This window comes from Pseudonaja textilis, chromosome 4 (genome assembly GCF_049901715.1).
Source record: "Pseudonaja textilis isolate UNSWEBS1 chromosome 4, rPseTex1.2, whole genome shotgun sequence".
NCBI classification, from domain to species: Eukaryota; Metazoa; Chordata; class Lepidosauria; order Squamata; family Elapidae; genus Pseudonaja; species Pseudonaja textilis.
In genome coordinates this window covers 28,345,598-28,365,001 of record NC_141993.1, presented here as the reverse complement: position 1 = coordinate 28,365,001, position 19,404 = coordinate 28,345,598, and the positions used below count along the sequence as shown (strand labels likewise).

The 19,404-nt window shown below is 36.5% G+C and overlaps 1 protein-coding gene across 2 annotated transcripts in view; it reads left to right on the top strand.

Moving 5' to 3' along the window:
• The window catches only part of ADGRA1 (adhesion G protein-coupled receptor A1), a 392,880-nt gene that overhangs the window by 327,976 nt on the left and 45,500 nt on the right, over positions 1-19,404 (top strand). For both annotated transcript variants that reach the window (XM_026710526.2, XM_087932478.1), the window contains exon 17: positions 16,133-16,278. In XM_026710526.2, the coding sequence (XP_026566311.1) occupies positions 16,133-16,278 (146 nt within the window). The remainder of the gene's footprint in view (positions 1-16,132; positions 16,279-19,404) is intronic.

Sequence of the window (19,404 nt, the reverse complement as noted above, 5' to 3'; positions counted from 1 at the left end):
TTAGCTTGTTCCTTGCTTTTTCAGCATCTCAGATCTAAGAATTTACTAAGATTGTAGACAGTGGTTCTGAAATAATGGTCATTAACACTTTCAGCATCTATAGTTCAGGGCTGTCAAACTCAAGGCACAGGCCAGATCTGGCTTGCAATGTGGTCAGATCCAGCCATGGGTCCATCCTGGTCTACCCAGTGCAAAGAGGAAATATCAGACCAGCGTAACTTCGGCCTGGCTACCCAATGTGAAGAGGAAATATGCCAGCAGTTTTGGGAGTAGCATCAAGCTTGCCATGCCCACCCAGTTGGCCATGCCCGGCCAGCCCCCTGAAGTCAACCACAACTGTTCTGACCAAGGCTTCCCGTGACACCAACAAACACACATAAATGTGTGAATTATCGTCATTCACAGCCCGGAATGAGTCTTAACCAATTATAATTATTCCTAGGAACGTCTGCCAAAGTTCTTCGAAAGATGTCTGATAAGAATGCACCTTATCTGACTTGAAGTGCCAATGACTAAAATCCCAATTAATCTTTCCAAAACCAAACAGAGAACAAATTCACCACAGAGCTTTCAGAGTCTAAACCGATCAGAGCGAATGACATTGCTTCCTGCAAATGTTTTCCTGCCTTTGCACTTCCTTATATCTTATGGGAGGGGCAATCACCTCCAAGCCTTACTCCCAAGTCGCCCCTTTTGTCTTAACTGTTTTTGCCTTCTGGCAGCTTTGCGCACCTGCGCACTGGGAACAGGCTCCCCTTGTTTCTCTGCCTCTCTGCTTTGGAGTCAGCACACCACTCCCAGATGGTCCTAGCCCCGTCTTTGTATCGGAGGCAGGACTCTTGTCTGAGCCCTCCTGAGACTCCCGGACCGGTCCCTGATATTCTCCACTGTCCGATTCCGCTGCTATCTGCACAGGCTGCCAGTGAACCACAACAACATCCCTGATGTGGCCCTCAATGAAAATGAGTTTGACACCCCTGCTATTGTTCATCTAGCTTTGGAATCTTGAAATTGGGTAAAAATAGTTATTTATTATCTGCTCCTTTATCCAGATTCCAAATTTATTTTTATATCATTTATTTCCCAACTGAAATATCGTTCACCTTGATGACTAAGGAAAATTGGAATTGAACAGTACCTACAGTATTTCTCCCAGTTTACTTACTTTAATCACGGCTCCCCTATTTCTTTTGCTTTATTTATTTATTCATTCCTTCATTTTCATCTCCAGTGCAAATATCATGCCTTTCTAGTCTCTTGTCTTTTTATATCATCACTATAACTCCCCAAATGCTGGCGAGACTGGGTTACAAGCTAAAAGCAAGGTTACAAGCAAGACAGACTCTGAATCAGGATAGGTAGTCCTCAACTTATGACCACAATTGAGCCCAAAATTGATGTTGCTAATTTAAAAGTTTGTTAAGTGAGTTTTGCCCATTTTATGACTTTTCTTATCACGTGTGTTAACTAAAGCACTGCAGTTGTTAAATTAGTAACACAGTTGTTAAATGATTCTGGTTTTCCCATCGATTTTGCTTGTTAGAAAGTTGCAAAAAGCGATCATAGAACCCCAGGACACGGCAACTGTCATAAATGTGAGTCAGTTGTCAAGCATCCGAATATAAATCACATGACCATGGGAATGCTGCAATGGTCATGAGTGTGAAAAATGGTCCTAAGTCACTTTGTTCAGTGTCGTTGTAATTCCGAACGAGTGCTAAATGAACTGTTTAAGTTGAGGTCTTCCTGTACTAATATAGATCTCCAGGGATATGAAAGTAAAATCTCTAATAACTGAATAGTTGAAATTTAGTTGAATCATCCCTGGGAGATAAGATCTTTCACACAATTTACTCTCCCAAACTACTATAGAAAATGTTCCCATGCACTCTTTAATATTTTCTCTTCATCAATTCTTTAGAGTAGATATAACAACAGTCCCTCAATAAAATCTTTGACTATGTGGAATAGTAACGTTGGGTCATGTCTTTCTGTACCGTCCCTTTCCATAGGGTCCATGACAAATTGTAACTTCATGAGTAGAAACACTTCCAGGTGCTATGGACAATTTTTATGTAACCCATTCACTTTCTGACAAAGAATCTAAATCCTGTGGCAATAACCAAAATTGTGTTTGGGAGATTTCTCTTTGGAGGAACAAAAAGATAAATAACAGCACTTCCATTTTATTATTGTATAGTAGAGCACTTTACATTGATTTTACGTAACCTTATCTAATTGTCTATGTGATCATGAAGCATCAACACCAACTTAATAGCACATAATCAGTCAGTCAATAAATGTAACCAATATTTTTCTCAATTTCTTTTTATTTGAAACAATTGGATTAATCTTTAGTACTGAACAAAGTTGATTGATCAATTGATTGATTGATCATTCATGTTTGACTCCATTTTAATATCACTTGCAGTCACAATTTCTAAATGACATTATCACAGTTTTCCATAGTTTATTTTTTTAATATAATTTAATTTTTATTTATAAGCTGCCTGATTCCCAAATAATCCTGTGGCTTTCTCCATGTCTAAGAGATTAAGTCTGCAGTCACAGAATTAAAACTTATTGATTACTATTTTATTCTTAGCAGAATTTTAAAAAATCAAGCAGTTCCATTAAAGAATTAGTATCAAGTATCAAGAATTAGTATCAAAAAGTCAAGCAGTTCCATTAAAGAACACATGAATAGGAATGAAGTAACATGGAGTAGCCTTGCAGACATATATCAATGACACACATGCTAATGCTTTTCTTAGCATATAACTATAAATATCACTCTCCTCTGAGAACTTTATCTTATATTGGACTCCAAAACATAATTCCACAGAACAAGAATAAAACCTTTGTATACATATACATATATACACATATACATGTGTACACAGAGAGATACCTTAGCCTTTATGTTCATTATCAAACATGACATTTTTATGGGACTGCCATTCCCATTCACATGGTCTCATAGAGTCATAGGATAGAGCAGGATATCCAACCTTGGCAACTTTAAGACTTGTGGATTTCAATTCCCAGAATTCTCCAAGGTTGGGCACCCTTTGGGATAGAGTATGAATCCATTTCATAAAACAGTGCCATCAGTCCCAGGAGGCATGCCTTCTTTGTAATGGTCAATCAACTTTGAAACAATCTCCCCATGACATATGATTAGGTCTGACCTTGCGGTCTTTGGATGGGCTGGAAAAATCTGCTTATTTCTTTAGATGTTGGGAGGAGGATGAATAGAATTCCCACCTGCAGGAGGGATATGAAGGTGAGCCTCAGTTTCCTATTAATGGTTGTTTGGCATTTAATTGCAATTGATTTTTTGTTTAATTTCCTTTGGTTGGTTGTCCAAACTAGCAGTGCTGAGGTTGAGCAACCATATAAATTATGTAATCAAACATAAATGTATTTTATCCTGTTACATGTAGATATGGACACGTACTGTTCCTTTAGCCATGAATGTTCAGTGTTGTGGCTTAAAACTAACATATACATGAGAACCATCTACATAAAGTAGCACTCTTAAATGTCATAAGCTGTTATGTAGAAAAGCGAAGTCTGTAGGCCCAATTTCAGATATTATTATCTGATATGTTTGCTTTCATTATTGTGAGATAAGTATCTATTGATGAGCGTCCCTTTGGGGGAAGTTATCACTATTTTCTTCATTTGTAGCTTTGTTGGGCAAGACAGTAGGATAGTTTATTGAGCAAATGTAGCTGGATAATTACATGGGCACAAATGTCTGTCTCTTGCAGTCTGAGTCGATTACCTTGCAGATTGGAAGCTGACACCATTAATGCGCTAATGAAAAATTGATTTTCCTATGTGAGTTCGTTTGTTTAAGCAGTTTGTTAAAGCCCTACAACTCATGGTTGCAACCCCAGGTGGCTATCCTAGGGTTAAAACACGAAGCAAAAACAAACAGCAAGAGTAAAAACAGCTATTGTCAAAACACAAGCAAGCCAAATTGCAGTCGTTTTAACCACAAACGGGTGCAGGCAAAGAGCCTTACTGAAAGCCTATGGGGGCTTCCATTGGTGTGCTCTTCTGAAAGCCAGGCACAATAGAAAAGGCACATCACCCAGAGAAAATTAGAAACACACTTCCTAGGGGCAATATGTAAAATATTTTTCTTTACAGCGAATTGATAATGGTAATTGTTTATTGTCAAGATGTAAGATTGACAAAGAGAATTGCGATACAAAATAGTCAATTTGCCCTCCTCTGTGAGTGTATAGTTCCATGGAACCTACTTTTTCTTTTTCTTTCTGTTTTTGTCAACCTATATTAATATTAAGCTGCTCTGCCATAAACTAAGCCAATGATCTTACAGAAGACTTTTTGTACTAAGCCACAACTGTAGCTTATCAGGCAATGAGTGAATGCCAAAAGATTATCCTTGCTGAGTTTAGCATGGCATCCATGTAATGAACGAAGTCCATAAAATGACCTTTGTACCCTTTTTTATTTTACAAAGAAGATGCCCGAGTCAGAAGTAATATTTACAGATTTCTAAACTATAGTACAGAGCCAGTTTAATGTAGTGTACATAGCATCAGGCTAAAAACTGGGAAACCTTGAGTTCTAGTCCTGCTTTAGGCACAAACCCAGTTGGGTGACCTTGGGCTCATCGTTCTCTCTTAGCCCTAGGAAGCAGGCAATGGCAAACCACTTCTGAAAATCATGCCAAGAAAATTGCAAGGACAAGTCCAGGTAATCTCCAGGAGTCAACACTGATTCAAAGATACACACACACCAACTACAAATGGCATTTTCTCTGATGTTCCTCACTGTTTAACTGAAAAGAAAGAACTAAATAAATGATCTGGTATGACCACTGTGGGAGATATTAGTTTATAACATCCCAGTTCATTAAGATAAATGATTGAGTTTGACACAGACATGGGTGGAAAATGTTCTATTTATCTTTAGAAACGATGCAGGCAGCCAGCAATAGTTGCAACATCTATACGTAACACCTGAACTTGAAGAGCTTGCTCAAGATAAAATCCCATTTATCCAGCAGTGACAATTTATGGTTTTCAAGCTGGAGAAAATAAAAGTCCCCAGAAGTAAAGAAACAGACAAATAAAGTATGTTTAATGCTCTTGCAAATTCTGATTTATAGAACATAATACAGCCATTGTGTTCATTTTTTTTTTCATGGTAGAAAAGCCCAGAGAAGAAGAGAGAAACATCGACTAAAGGAAAGAAGTGCAACTTAAGATTCCTCAAGGGAGCATTACATGCCAACGAGTTATATAGGTTTATATGAATTTTATTTGGGTAATCAATAATAAACATAGTCATTACCATGGCAACTATCACATCACATAGTTCTTAAACTCCCTCTGAATGTAGTGAACAGATTTTAAAGGCAAACACGGGAAATTAGTGCACATGGAACAGTCCCCACCCATTAAACTCAATGGGAATGGGAACTGTGCTCAAAGCTACAAATGAAGAAAATAGTGATAATTTTCCATTTTCAGCTGGAAGTGTGATGGGTTCAGAGACTTTTATTCATCTAAATACCCCAGTACTGGTCAGACAGATCCATCTGCCATGATATATTAAAAGGAAATGACATTTTTGACTAATATGTGGTATTTGTACAAAAGCACGGCTCACCAAGTTTTCCTCCCAAACTCATCCATCATTCATATTGTAAAAAGAGCCATGCATTTTTCACTCACCATACACATCTTTTCTATTGGAGTCTCCTTCAGCTAGAGTACCATAATCCATTATGAAATTTAATTTATGCATAAGAGGCAAGGAAGACACGAGTGCAGCACGCTTCCTCCTGTTGTGTTCTACTATCTCAGGGTTCTCTAGAGTGGGCAGTATTGAACACTCCAATTGATAAAATCATGTAGTGTTGCTCTTGTTTGTAGTGTTATTCCTTAAAGTAGTATTTATTAAATTATTTTCAGTGAAATATGACTGAAAGCATGGACAAAAACCCCAGCTGCAGAGGCACTGATTTCAACACAGAAGCATTTGTTTGCTGGTAGAAGTCCTAAATGAAGAAAAGTGAACTTTACTTTGCATGGAGGGAACGTATTTGACTTTGAGTAACATGTAAAGATCCAAACTCCAAAAAGTGAGCAAGTCCAGAAAAAAATAGAATTGGTTTTTTAAAACAAGTCAAATAGTGGAGAGATAGTCTGTTCAGGTATGAAGTGCCATGGAACTGAGCCATCTTCAGTGTCTTGTCTGCAAGGTCTCTAGGCTTATATACTTAACTTTCATGTACATAAACACAATTTATCATATTACCATGGCTCTCACGCAATGACTCTCCCACATAGAACCTTCCCTGCCTCAGTTACAACATGTAGCTCAACATGCAAAGGTTATTGCTTGATGACTGGTTACAGTGACAGCTTCGGACTTCACTTTTGTGATTTTACATACTTTGGGGGACAAAGGATTTAAATAGAAAAGGGTAATTTCCTGTTAAGAAGATCTCCAATTTAGGTAGTTGGAAGGTAGTTGTTCAGGTAAATTGGTTTTAAGACATGATAGTTCACAATTAACTTTGTGAATTGTGCCCAGAAAAGGGCTTGCAGCCAAAATTACTTGTAGTTTAAGAATCATGGGCTATTGAAATTGGCAGCTTACAAAAACCTGAACGGAGCATTCTGAGCCAGCTAAAAGAATTTTCAAAGGCAGATCACATTAGTGAAAGAAATATTATTTTTTAACAATTTGCTCAATCTCTGCAGTCTTATGCCCTGCTCCAAAAGTCCCACAAACCCTCTAGGCAGATTTAAAGAGAGAATAAAAAACTACAAAAGAATGGAAATCATCTCATTGGTGCAGCAAGTGCTTTACTGCAGCAATTTCTTAAAAATAAAAGCAAGCAGAGTTAAAAGATTTACATATTTCTAAGGTTGGCATGAATGAAAAGCTCTTCTACATCAGACATTCTGTTTTGCTAGTCTCCTGCTTTGCTAAATCATTAGCTTCGGGGCCATTAGAATATAAAATCAACACCTTTTTCCAGTTGTTTGCAGATAGGGGTCATTATCCAAGCTGTTTTTAAAATCCTCTAAGTTTAGTTGTCATAATTAGAACTTGAGGCGTGTTGCTATTTATTATTATTTATTTCTTAGGTTGCATAGACTTACAACAGCCTTACAACTCTTGGTGATAAAAATATTTATTTTTATTTTATAAAAATAAAATGCCCATATTGTAATAATATATTAAAAGTGTAATGATAATAAAGTAGCATAGATGCAATTTAGAATTGAAGCAGTATAACAGGAACAATTAATAATTCTTAAGTTAAATAAGCCCTCAGAAGAGTTCCATTTTAACCAGCTTTCAGGAAAATTGATTCGATTAGAGCAAGCTGAATTTCCCATGTAATTTCCCTGTTCCAAAACAGGAATACTTGTCTTAACCTAACCCAATACCAGCCTCCTCATTAATACTAATATTCACATTTGAGGGTTTGCTTCTCTTAGTCACACTAGCAATCTCAGTGAAAATTGTGCCTTCCCTTTGCTTAACTTTTTGAAATTTTGACCAAACCATTCGATCAAGGGATAGATTAGGAAAACAAATACTATTAAATATTCTGAACCCTGGGTTAAATTTGAAGTTGGTAATCAGTGGAACAACTACAGGAGCAATTTCTTTGCCCCTCTAGCAACTCAAATTCTCATTGAATGATCATCTAACCTTTTGAAGCAAATATAGTATGTGGAAAGATTGAATCAACTAATATTTTGTATGATGATATCCATGGCATTTTAAATTTGTCTTCAAATGATTTAGGCTAAACATGGGAAACATGTGAAGTCACAATATAATTTACACTAGGAAAAGTAATACGTTAATGAGAAACTTTTTTTCCAGCAGTAGCCACATTTCAAGACTTTCTAGTTACCTAAATAAATAGGCACTGATAGGATAAAAACTTCTCTGGAACCGAATTGTTTTTCAAATCACCAATGATATTGTATTTGCTATTTAAAATGAATCTTATTTTAAGTTTTGTATTTGTTGTTTAAGAGTTGTTGGTAAAGAATATGGTTTTCTTTAAGACTTCATTGCTTTATTGTTCCTTTTGACTTTGTGAAAGCTTTTACCAAAGTGTCCCACAGTATTTTGTTCAGGAAATAGATACATGTGGATTGGATATAATAAATTAGTGAATACGTAGCTGTCTTGAAATTTTACTCAGAGGATGCTCATAAATAGTTTCTTATACAGTATATCTAGTGAGATGCAGAATCACCTTAACATGGGCAGCAAATAAATGTTGAGTGGAATCTCCAAGGTTCAGTTACTTGCCTCTTTTTCTCGATGCTGTTGAGTGGGATAAAGGGGTAGAGACAATACTTACCTGATGTGCAGATGAAATATATAATGTGTTGCAATAACTAATAATCTAAAAGACAGAAATATTATTCAAAACAATTTTGATAGGTCAACGAACTAATCTGAAAGTATCAGGATATAGAGGGATAAATCTATTTGACTTTTCTTCAACATTATTATTTAGTATTTAGACTGGAAATAAAGTACCCAGCTCTCTTTTAGAAGGCTCCATTCCTACAGCAAAAAAAGTTATCTTGGGTTTTCTGTTCCACACACTTGTCTTCTTAATAGTAGAGGACTAAGAATACCGGCTAGGTTATGATATTACCATTTCACTAGTCCTAATTCTAATGCTTTCTGTCTTGTTGAACACAATAAGAGATCTCTAGGCAGTGCCATTGAGTTCTCTCTTGTTGGAAATCTTTGTAGAATAAAGGAGAAGGGATGCCATTTCTTAATCCATTATTTACCAGCCAATTCTCTTAGAGTGGAGCATCTAAGCCAAGTTTCTACCATCAATAACATTCTGAAATAGACAAGGAGGGAGGAAAAGAGTCTAGAACACGAGTTGCATTCTTCAGAGGCTTTCTTTCTCCATAGCATCCATTGCTAAGTATGTTTGGAATAAAGTTATTTTCTGTGGGAGAGGATACCCTCATTCCTATCTTATTTGCCAGAGGACAAGAAACAATCTAGGTTTTTTTTTACAAACAGACTAGTTCAGGTTGTTTTGTTCCTCTGTATGATTTTACCAAGCAGAAATTAAGCATGGTGGCAACTCTAAAACATTTTGTACACCTGTGTCAGCAGCCAGAGTTTTAGCTCATTGCTCTGTATTGCCATGTTTGGCTCTTTTTGACTGGATTGACACTAAAGACTAAGGCTTAGAGGTGAGAAGCTTTCTGTCACGCCCCTGGTGGAGACTGACTCTGAGGGAGAGGAGGAACAGCCGAGAGGGAGTGGAAGTGTGGCTCCAGAGGTTGTGGAGGAGGCTGGGGAAGGACAGAGGCCAGCTGGGCAGTCAGAGGAGGACCCTTTCCATCCTAGGGCACACATCATGAGGAGCAAGATAATCAGAGTATAGTATAATAGTTAAGATATTCAACTGGCCCATGTTTTTAGTCCACTGTCAGCTGGGGAAGCTCACTGGGTGACTTGGAGGTATAAATCTAATTAGACACAAGTGGAAATTGAAGAGAGTCAGATTTCAAGTATGTTAGAAGATATTTCTGAACAGTAAAATTAGTTGGATAGCAAAATGAGTTACAAGATGAAACATCCAGGTAGCCATTTGTCAGGGATTTGATTTAGATTTCTACACTGAGAGGGGATTCAATTTGCTAGTGTCTAAGAGGTTCCTCCAACTCTTTGATTCTCTTCTATTATGATATGATTCTATTCTATTATTCTTTTATGTCTCCCTAGTTTCCTCGGGAAGGGAGAGTTGTATAAAAAGAATAATAACTCTGTTGTTCCTTGAAGCATGTGCCTGCTGCTGAAATTTTATATTTTCAATCATAATAGTCATTTCTTTATATATCACATTTTTCATAAATATATTATGTTCAAGAAATTTACCCAGTGGACAGTTTAAATATAAGAAATGTCATCAATATACAGTTCAAGTAACAATACCAATAGCAGGATTATAATCAGAAAGCAGGTTCTTTAATTGTTAGAGATTAATTTCAGACACTGCAGTGAGACATAATATGGTTGGTTGATTGGTTGGTTCTCTATTAACACATGTATAAACCCAGCTTTTGGATTAATGACATTGTATTACATGAGAATGGATCTTTGTGACTTGTTCAGCCATGAATCCAGCCTATAACTTCTTGCCTCATCAAAACAGTAAGAGGCCGAAATAATAAACACCAGGCGCTTCATGTAATACAGGGCTGTCAAACTCACGGCCCCAAGCCGGATGCATCATGCACTGGCACGGCCACACCTGGTTTAGTGAAGGGGAATAAAGTCCTGATATGTCATGTGACGCCACCATGGCAACTTGAGTTGACACCCCTAATGTAATAGAAGGCAACTAGCTTCTTTACCAGCATCTTAAGTTTTTGTGATGGTAACTTTTCTCCTTTAGCTACCAGAACCATGAAAGATGCAATAGGAAATTTTTTTGTAGTCCCAGAGATAAGAAAAGAAAAGAACAAGTAATGAAATCCTGTGGCAACTATTGGTGTGCTTACACCACACTTAACTAGATATAGATAGGGCTAGTATGTCATGAAACACTGAAACCCAGTCATGCCCAGATGGCCGTATGATCCAAGCACACAAAAGTAAGTTGCTCCCCTTAATCAAACATCTAAGAAAAGGGTTGGGGCATACAATACTGAAAATGCAGGGCACTGTATTATAGAACGAATTATCAAAGGCCTTTTGTCTCTAAATATCTATCAACATTTAAAAAAACATGCTCTCATATGCTTCATTTAACAGTGGTGAATTCACTGGCAACTTCCAGGCTTAATTTGTGCAATAGACTCTCCATAGGCTTTCTTTGCTGTCACTTGGAAAATTAATGATGTCAACGCTGTAATCAGGGGTGGGATTCTACCAGTTCGCACCTATGTGCTAGAATCGGTTGTTAACATTCTAAGCAGTTCAGAGAACTGATTGTTAGAAGAAATTACTGGCCTAATCCTGTAAGGAAGGCAGGAAGGAAACATTCTGGTGTTGCTTATAGAAACTGCCTCTCCGTTAACCCTTATGACATTCTTGGCAGGACTAGACTTCCTGTCTCTGGAACTTCTCTGGAGTTTTTTTCCCTCCTTTGCTGGTACTTTGCTTGTATGGAGTGACCATTCAAAGTTACAATGGCACTGAAAAAAGTGACTTATGACCCTTTTTCACACTTACGACTGTTGCAGCATCCCCACAGTCAGGAGAGGCCAGGCGATGAGATATGTGCCTCAGTGTGAGTGATATTGAGTTGGCCAATAACATGACCACCAAGCCACATCCACCCAGTCATATGACCACCAAGCCACGTCCACCAACTAAGCCACACCCACAGAACCGGTTGTTAAACAATTTGAATCCCACCCCTGGCTGTAATCCAGAATATCTAATATCTAATTTCCTAACATTGAGAGCAATCAACCAATGGAACAGCTTGCCTTCAGAAGTTGTAGGTGCTCCACAAGGGTGGGCTCCACTGCCCTAATGACTGACTGGGAGATCATGTGATCGGGTGGGCATGGCTAGGTCATGTGACTGGGTGGGTGTAGCCAACTTGACGCTGCTTCTTTGCCCCAATTACACACACACACACACACACACACACACACACACACACACATATATATACCAAAAAGTTGTTTATTATTTCGTGCATTTAATACTTAAAAAAAGACTGGGTGATGCCTGGCTTAATAGCAGTGGCTGTGAGAGGGATCTTGGAGTCTTAGTGGAGTAATATGATTCTTATTATTTGGGAATTAATCCCCTCAGAGGCCAGTGGCTATGTTATCTGATTTTCTCAATGGCTGTCTCTCTTGCAAGCGCTGAGTGGATTTTTTATCTAGCTTGCAACACTTTTACAAGGTGTGAAATGCTCTTGGCTGAATGCCCAGAAGTTCAATTAAGCCTATTAAGAGTTTTCCTTTGCTTCTGAGGTTATTGGGGGCTCTGTTTTATAGTTATTTGTACAAACTGTGAAGAAAAAATGCTATAGTTCTACCTAGAGATTGTGACACAATAATCTATAAACATTAATTTCTGTTCTTTAAAATATTTAGTGGACGTTTAGTTTAAGTCCTTTAAAATCTGTTCAATGGTTCATTTAACAGAGAATTTTTTAATTTTGTATATTATGATAGTGTTTTTCTCTGAATTAGTGTTACTTCATTTAAAAATCATTGTAAAGATTCATTCTTAGGAATGTTTAACAGTTGAATAATTGTTCATCCTTAGTATTTTCTCAGGTTGCTGGTTTTCTTGCAGACATTTCATTACCAATGCAACTAACATTATTAGTGCTAGAAGGGAATGGGGTTGAGCTTTCCTTTCTTGCAGATCATCCATTATCAAACTAGATAAAATAGTGATAGAAGGATGTAGGGTTTGCAAACCCCACTCCCTTCTAGCACTGATGACGCTACCTAGTTTGGTAATGAAATGTCTGCAAGAAAACCACCAACCTCAGGAAGCAAGGATCCCACAGTCGAACCCTGAGCCAGAAATATTCTCTTCTATTAGTTGAATAATTGCCAGGCTTAAGTACAATAATCAAGATGGAAGATTATTTTAGGTTTCAAAAGTAGGGCATACTTGTGTATTTATCTCTGAGCCACGCAGAGTCTTAGCTAGGGGCTCAGAAGAGCCCCCAGCAGCCCACCCCTGGTGTTCCATTACTGGAGACTTTGAAAAAGAGACTGGACAATCATGTATCTGAAAGAGTATAGGGTCTCCTGCTTGAGCAGGGAGTTGGATCAGAAGACATCCAAGATCCTTTCCAATGCTATTATTCTATGTTCTATGTAGTAGAGCCTATAGAATGTTAATTTTAAAACCTCTATATTTGTTTCTGGGTAAAACACGGTGTTGCTTGTTTTCCTTAAAACCCAAAGGATGTGTGTCTGTGACACCCGATAGATTTTCTTAGGAAAACTTCCCACCAATCAGAAAAATAACTTTTTGAATTTTGCCAAAATGATAATTTAATCTATTTAAATTTAATCTATGTTATAGATAGGTAGGTAGATAGGTAGGTATATGTACACGTATATGTATATATATGTATGTGGATCTTTGGTTATTCAGGTTTTCTCCCACGTAAGATTGGCAGTATCTAGGCAACGTTTCGATGAAGTCTCATTCATCATCTTCAGGCTTGTGTCTTCGGCTCTGCGTAAGATTGGCAGTATCTGAGGCAGCGTTTCGATGAAGTCTCATTCATCATCTTCAGGCTTGTGTCTTCGGCTCTGTGCAGAAGCACAGAGCCGAAGACACAAGCCTGAAGATGATGAATGAGACTTCATCGAAACGTTGCCTAGATACTGCCAATCTTACGCGGGAGAAAACCCAAATAACCAAAGATCCACATACAAATACCCGCGAGAACCTCAGAAAACATATATATGTATGTATATATAATACCTGCCAAAAAGCTTGAGAATGTGAATTATGAGCTGGGGAATTCACGGAGAGCAATGGTTATTTTCTTGAGGCTTGCAAATAATAGTTTGCTAATGCCTTTCCAAGGGCATCCTCTACATGTTCTGCCCCTATATGAATCTACAAATAGATTTATTTATTTCCATTTTAGCTGTGGATTAAAAGGAAAGACAGGAAATCTACAATTCCATTCAAATTGCTGGAGCTCTATGGAGCTCAAGGAATGTCATTTTCCTACTATTGGAACTGCTGGCTCATTTTCTTCTAGCCCTAAGATGCTAAGCAATTTCAGCTTCATACTATCATGTCACTACTATTTGATTATATCAAATCAAGGAATGGCACCTTGTTGATACAATAGTTTGGCAGCTTTGCACTAACACTGATTGTGAACGTTCATGCAAAACTACATGGACTGTTGGTAGCAACTCTGGTTGATTTTTTGGGAGGGTGGATTGATATACATAATGGTGGATTCGTTTGAAAAAGTTTCTGAGGATGAAAATTAGAATGGTGACAATGTGGGAGAAACTTCAGGGCATAGATATATATCTTCGAGGCATTTTTCTATAACCCTTTTCTTTTCACTGGAGGCAAAGTGGAGGGAACATATGATTTATCTGAGCACAGATATACAGACTAAAAAAAACAGGGAAATTGCTTGCTAAAGTTTTATAGCAGTTGGATGTGATTTTCTTGCTGCTAACAAAATACAAGAGAATATTTTTTTCTGCAGATTTTTTAAAACTATATAAGGTGATTAGACAGTTACAAAATTCCTTCTGCTATAGTATAGATTCTTCCTGTTCTAGATTCATACACTATTCAGTTTAAACTGAGTCTTTACTGCAAATAGATTTTCTGGATTTATTTTCAATGAAATGTTTGTCCAGTGGAGGGTTAAATTATGATGTAACACTGTATTTGTTTTTTTAATGGCACTTTTGCAAATTTATAATATTTAGGAGAATAGTTCAATTTGAGCCAGTATTCCTATAGTACCATATTTATAATTCTAGACTCCCAAACCAGATTCTTTTACAAAATGAGCTGCATCTTCATATATTTTATAGCAAATAATGAAGACTGTTTCAAGAATCTTTGGTTATATATTTTGATGAGCTTTTATTTATATCTCAGTGTTAGAAAAAAGAGTCAGTAAGATAAGAGACTCAGTCCATATTGCCAAGTTTATTGTCAGTAATTTGTTGTTGTATGAATCTAATAAAGATTAAAGCAATATCATTCCAGTCTTTCAATTACACTGAACTGAATGTTAATAATGGTACAAAAAGGCTGCGTTTTTGGTGACCCAAAACATTAAATTTTGCATTACATGTTCCATTATTAGTAAAGCAGTAACAGATCTTTTAGCCAACTAGATTTTGAGGGACCTTCCAAAACTCAGAAGTGATGAAACCAGCCTCACTTCAGGAGGGAGGATATTCCATAATGTGAGTGACAATATACTTGCTAAACTGCAAATTTTCATTAAACGCACAAAAGATTTCATCAATGTGATTCACATAAAGCAATAACATGGTAAACCTTTTCCAGATAGGACAGTAGGTGGTAAACAGAGCTTATTATACATTTCAAGATATAAACTTAATATCTCTCATATATAAAAACATAATTGTATTGCCTGATGCCTTTCTAATTTAATGTAAAGCATCTATGTTGGCAGGGTACCACTGTATCTTTTTACAGTAGGACAAGGAACAAATGAAATATTTACATGGAATAAGATGTGTGCATAGTGTGGGAGTTAAACTGAGAGCAAGAGATTCTCGGGATAGAGTTATCAGTTATGTCAGCTACTAACAGTAACCCAACTTAACCCAAGATATACAGGGCAAAAGACACACACCCCTCCAAAAAAAATACCCCATGAGAAATATGAGAGAAAGAAATGCCAAGATTACCCTCATATGGATATAAAAAGGGAATTGTGTCATCGTGCCTAAGTAGCAGCTTCCTAATATGCATTAAAGCTGTAATGTAATGTTTTGTACCTCAAAAAGTCTCAATTGAACTAGAGCCTAGCTAGAATAGTCAAATGTGGAAAAATTCTGCCCAACTCTTATTAGGGAATTTTGATCTGTTCACAGCAAGGTCCACTTGATATGTTCATGGTTCAATTGTGCAATGAATGAAGAAGTGTGTTTTAAGGGGTGCTGATTATTGTTACTTCACTGTTCTCTCCATTGTTTTTGAAACATACACATTGTTGAAGCAGGATTATTTTTCTAAACAAGATATCTGGGCACATTAGGAATAGAAATTATCTAACAAAGGAACTAAAAGCATTATCCATTATGTGTTTTAAACATAGGCAACCCATTTTTCAATAAAGAGGGAAGATACTTTTATTTGTTGTCTTTTCATAAAAGCCCTATTTTTCCAGGTATCAACAGTAATAAACACCATCTTATATTGAGAAACAGACGTTATTTTATCTTCTTTTTCATCTTCCTACACGCTGATTAAAGCCTGGAAATACTTAAAACATCCCCAAAGGCATTTCCTTTCGCAAAATGCTTATATTTGACAATGTGAACAAAAACCAGTAATGATAATATGCTTTATTTTTGTGTCCCTGTACTGAGCCTTTCTATTTTTCACCATTATATTTTAGGTTGGTATTGTGCTGCATTATTCTACACTCTCTACAATGCTCTGGATTGGAGTGACAGCAAGAAATATTTATAAACAAGTTACAAAAAAGCCTCAAACAGCCCAAAACAGTGATCAGCCTTCATATCCCAAGCAGCCATTGCTCAGGTATGGAAGATTATGGACATGTTTCTTTTCAAATTTGCTTTATATATGTACGGCCATCCCTACATCTACCAGTTGGCTTTAATAGTTGGCAAACAACTCTATAAAGGATGTCTTTAGAGTCATATTGCAGCCAAAGTGAGAAATGAAATTATAGTTTGAAATTAGCTTAAAGTTGACTGTTCTGACAATGGTAATCATAATTAACGATGATAAATTTGAAGACTTTCATGATTATTTGCATCTCATTTAGACACAAATGAGGGAAGGAGCAGCACATAAATTTACAAATACAGGTTATTATGTACATCTTGGCTTAGAACCATTTCTCTGGAACAGGTCTAATTATATAATTGTTTGATTGTTCCTTATTTCTAATGCTTTTACACCAACATGAATAGAAAACAGTATTCAGGAATCAAAACAAAGAATAAGGAACGTAAGCCATTAATTATTCATTAATTAATTAATCCTAAACATTCCAGCATGATTTCAAACTCATATGCCCAATTCTGCGGAAGAATTTTATTGTTTAATTGTATTGTTTATTGGCTGTCCTGGCACTGCTGTTTATATGCCTTTCACATCCTTGGAGACTAAAGCGAGCTTTAAAATTCCTATGAATAATAATATTCCCAAATAATTTGAGGAAAGTAAAATCTGTTTTGTAGTTATTTGTGCAAACTGTGAAGAAAAATTGCTCTAGTTCTACCTAGAGATTGTGACACAATAATCTATAAACATTAATTTCTGTTCTTTAAAATATTTAGTGGATGTTTAGTTTAAGTCCTTTAAAATCTGTTCAATGGTTCATTTAACAGAGAATTTTTGAATTTTGTGTATTATGATAGTGTTTTTTGTGAATTGGTGTTACTTCATTTAAAAATCATTTTAAAGGTTCATTCTTAGGAATGTTTAATAGTTGAATAATTGTTCATCCTTAGTATTTTCTCAAGTTGGTGGTTTTCTTGCAGACATTTCGTTACCAATGCAAGTAACATTATTAGTGCTAGTGGAGTTGAGCTCACCTTTCTTGCAGATCATCCATTATCAAACTAGATAACATTATCAGTGATAGAAGAATGTAGGGTTTGCAAACCCCACTCCCTTCTAGCATTGATGACGCTACCTAGTTTGGTAATAAAATGCAAGAAAACCACCAACCTCAGAGAGCAAGGATCCCACAGTCGAACCTTGAGCCAGAAATATTCTCTTCCATTAGTTGAATAATTGCCGGGCTTAAATACAATAATAAAGATGGAAGATTATTTTAGGTTGCAAAAGTAAGACATACTTGTGTGTTTATTAAACAGAGGTCACGTTATACACTACTATTGTTGAAATGACATAGGAATATTTATTAAGGTTCTGAGAAATGAATAATTTTGGAGATAATGAGTAGGCTTCTTAAGATATATTATAATTTACTGCATTTTCTTGAAGGAACATCTTCCTTAGAACAAGCAGAATTATACAAAAGGGAAGGTGAATGTGTTATTTTAAATGTATCTAACATTGAGTATATTTCAGTTACCGGCAACAGTGGCTCATGTGTTAGGACACTGGGTTGACTAGCAGCAAGCTTGCATTTGAGACCCAAATGCTGCCATGAGACAGGGTAAGCTCCTGTCATTTGCTCCAGTTCCTCCCAACCTAGCAATTGGAAAGCATGCATCCACAAGTTGTTAGATAGGTATACCACTTCAGTGGGCACGTTAACCAGAACATGAAAGGAGACCCCAACTGAGTGTCCTTTAGCCAACAATGATGTCACCAGCTAATCATTTCCAACCTGGAAGATTTATTTATCCTTGTATTAATCATGTATTATGACTATGGGCATGTAAGCATAATCTTAGAAGCAAGGACATGTCAAATATTTTGAAAGTTAGTATTGTATATCTGTAAGAGAACTTATTCCTAACAAAATGTACTATAGCATATAAAAACATCTTCTGATTGTTCTCTAGCTTATAATACTAAATATATATCACATGTAGCCTTTTCAAAGTTGGCATCTGCAGAATTTTTTATTTTATTTTTGTTTTATTTTTGCTTTGACTACTTTGTATGGTTATTTCAGTATTTGACATAATCTTTCTAGATAGTTTGCAATAATGTTAATACAAAATACTTCTTCATGAAGTGATTTTAAAAGTATTAACTGGCAGTTCATGAAAAATAACTTCTTTTCATCCGCCTGCTGATGAAATGAGCCAGCAGTTGTTTGAAAAGACTATCACAATTCTGTTTCCTCATACATTACATAAGATGTCAGAAGGACTATTTTCCAAGTAATTATTTGGATTCATTTTCTACCAGCTAAAATGAACTGCTTAAAAGATTCTTTAGCCTCAGCCTAAGAATTGCAGCTGATTGGCTGATAATGAAAGGCAATAAACCCTAATCACTTATTGTTAATTCCCTTTTAATGTGGTTGAGAATAATCAAAAGTATTTTAGCAAGGGGATGTCTAACACTCCAACATGTGGCCAAAATATCATAGCTCAAAAACTTCCTGGGTTGTGAAGTATGTTCAAAATACTGAGAATTCTCCAAAATGTTAGAATTCAGCTCACATTCAACCAATCAACACACACACACACACACACACACACACACACACACACACACACATACCAACACCATGAACTTCTTTGATCAACCACGGGAGATGGTTCTGGACAGATGGGCCCAGCCTTCTTTCTCCCAGCTCTTCTATATTTTTGAAACACACTAGTGAAATAAAGCATGTAGGATTCTGTCAATAGACTGGTTTTATTAGACTGGATGTGTGTTTCTATTTAATATGCTATTAAATGATTAAGTGGTTGTTTAGATGAAATGTGTAGGTCAATGATGGGATTCAAATTTTTTTACTACCATTCTGTGGGTGTGGCTTGATGGGCATGGCAGGGGAAGGATACTGTAAAATCTTCATTCAGAGGTGGTATTTGCCGGTTCTCCAAACTACTCAAAATTTCCACTACCGGTTCTCCAGAACTGGTCAGAACCTGCTGAATACCACCTCTGGTGTAGGTCAGATATTTGATCTGATAATTGATGGGATTGGGAAGAGGGCAATTTCTTTGTATTCTGTACATATTACTGCTATATATTACTTAACTA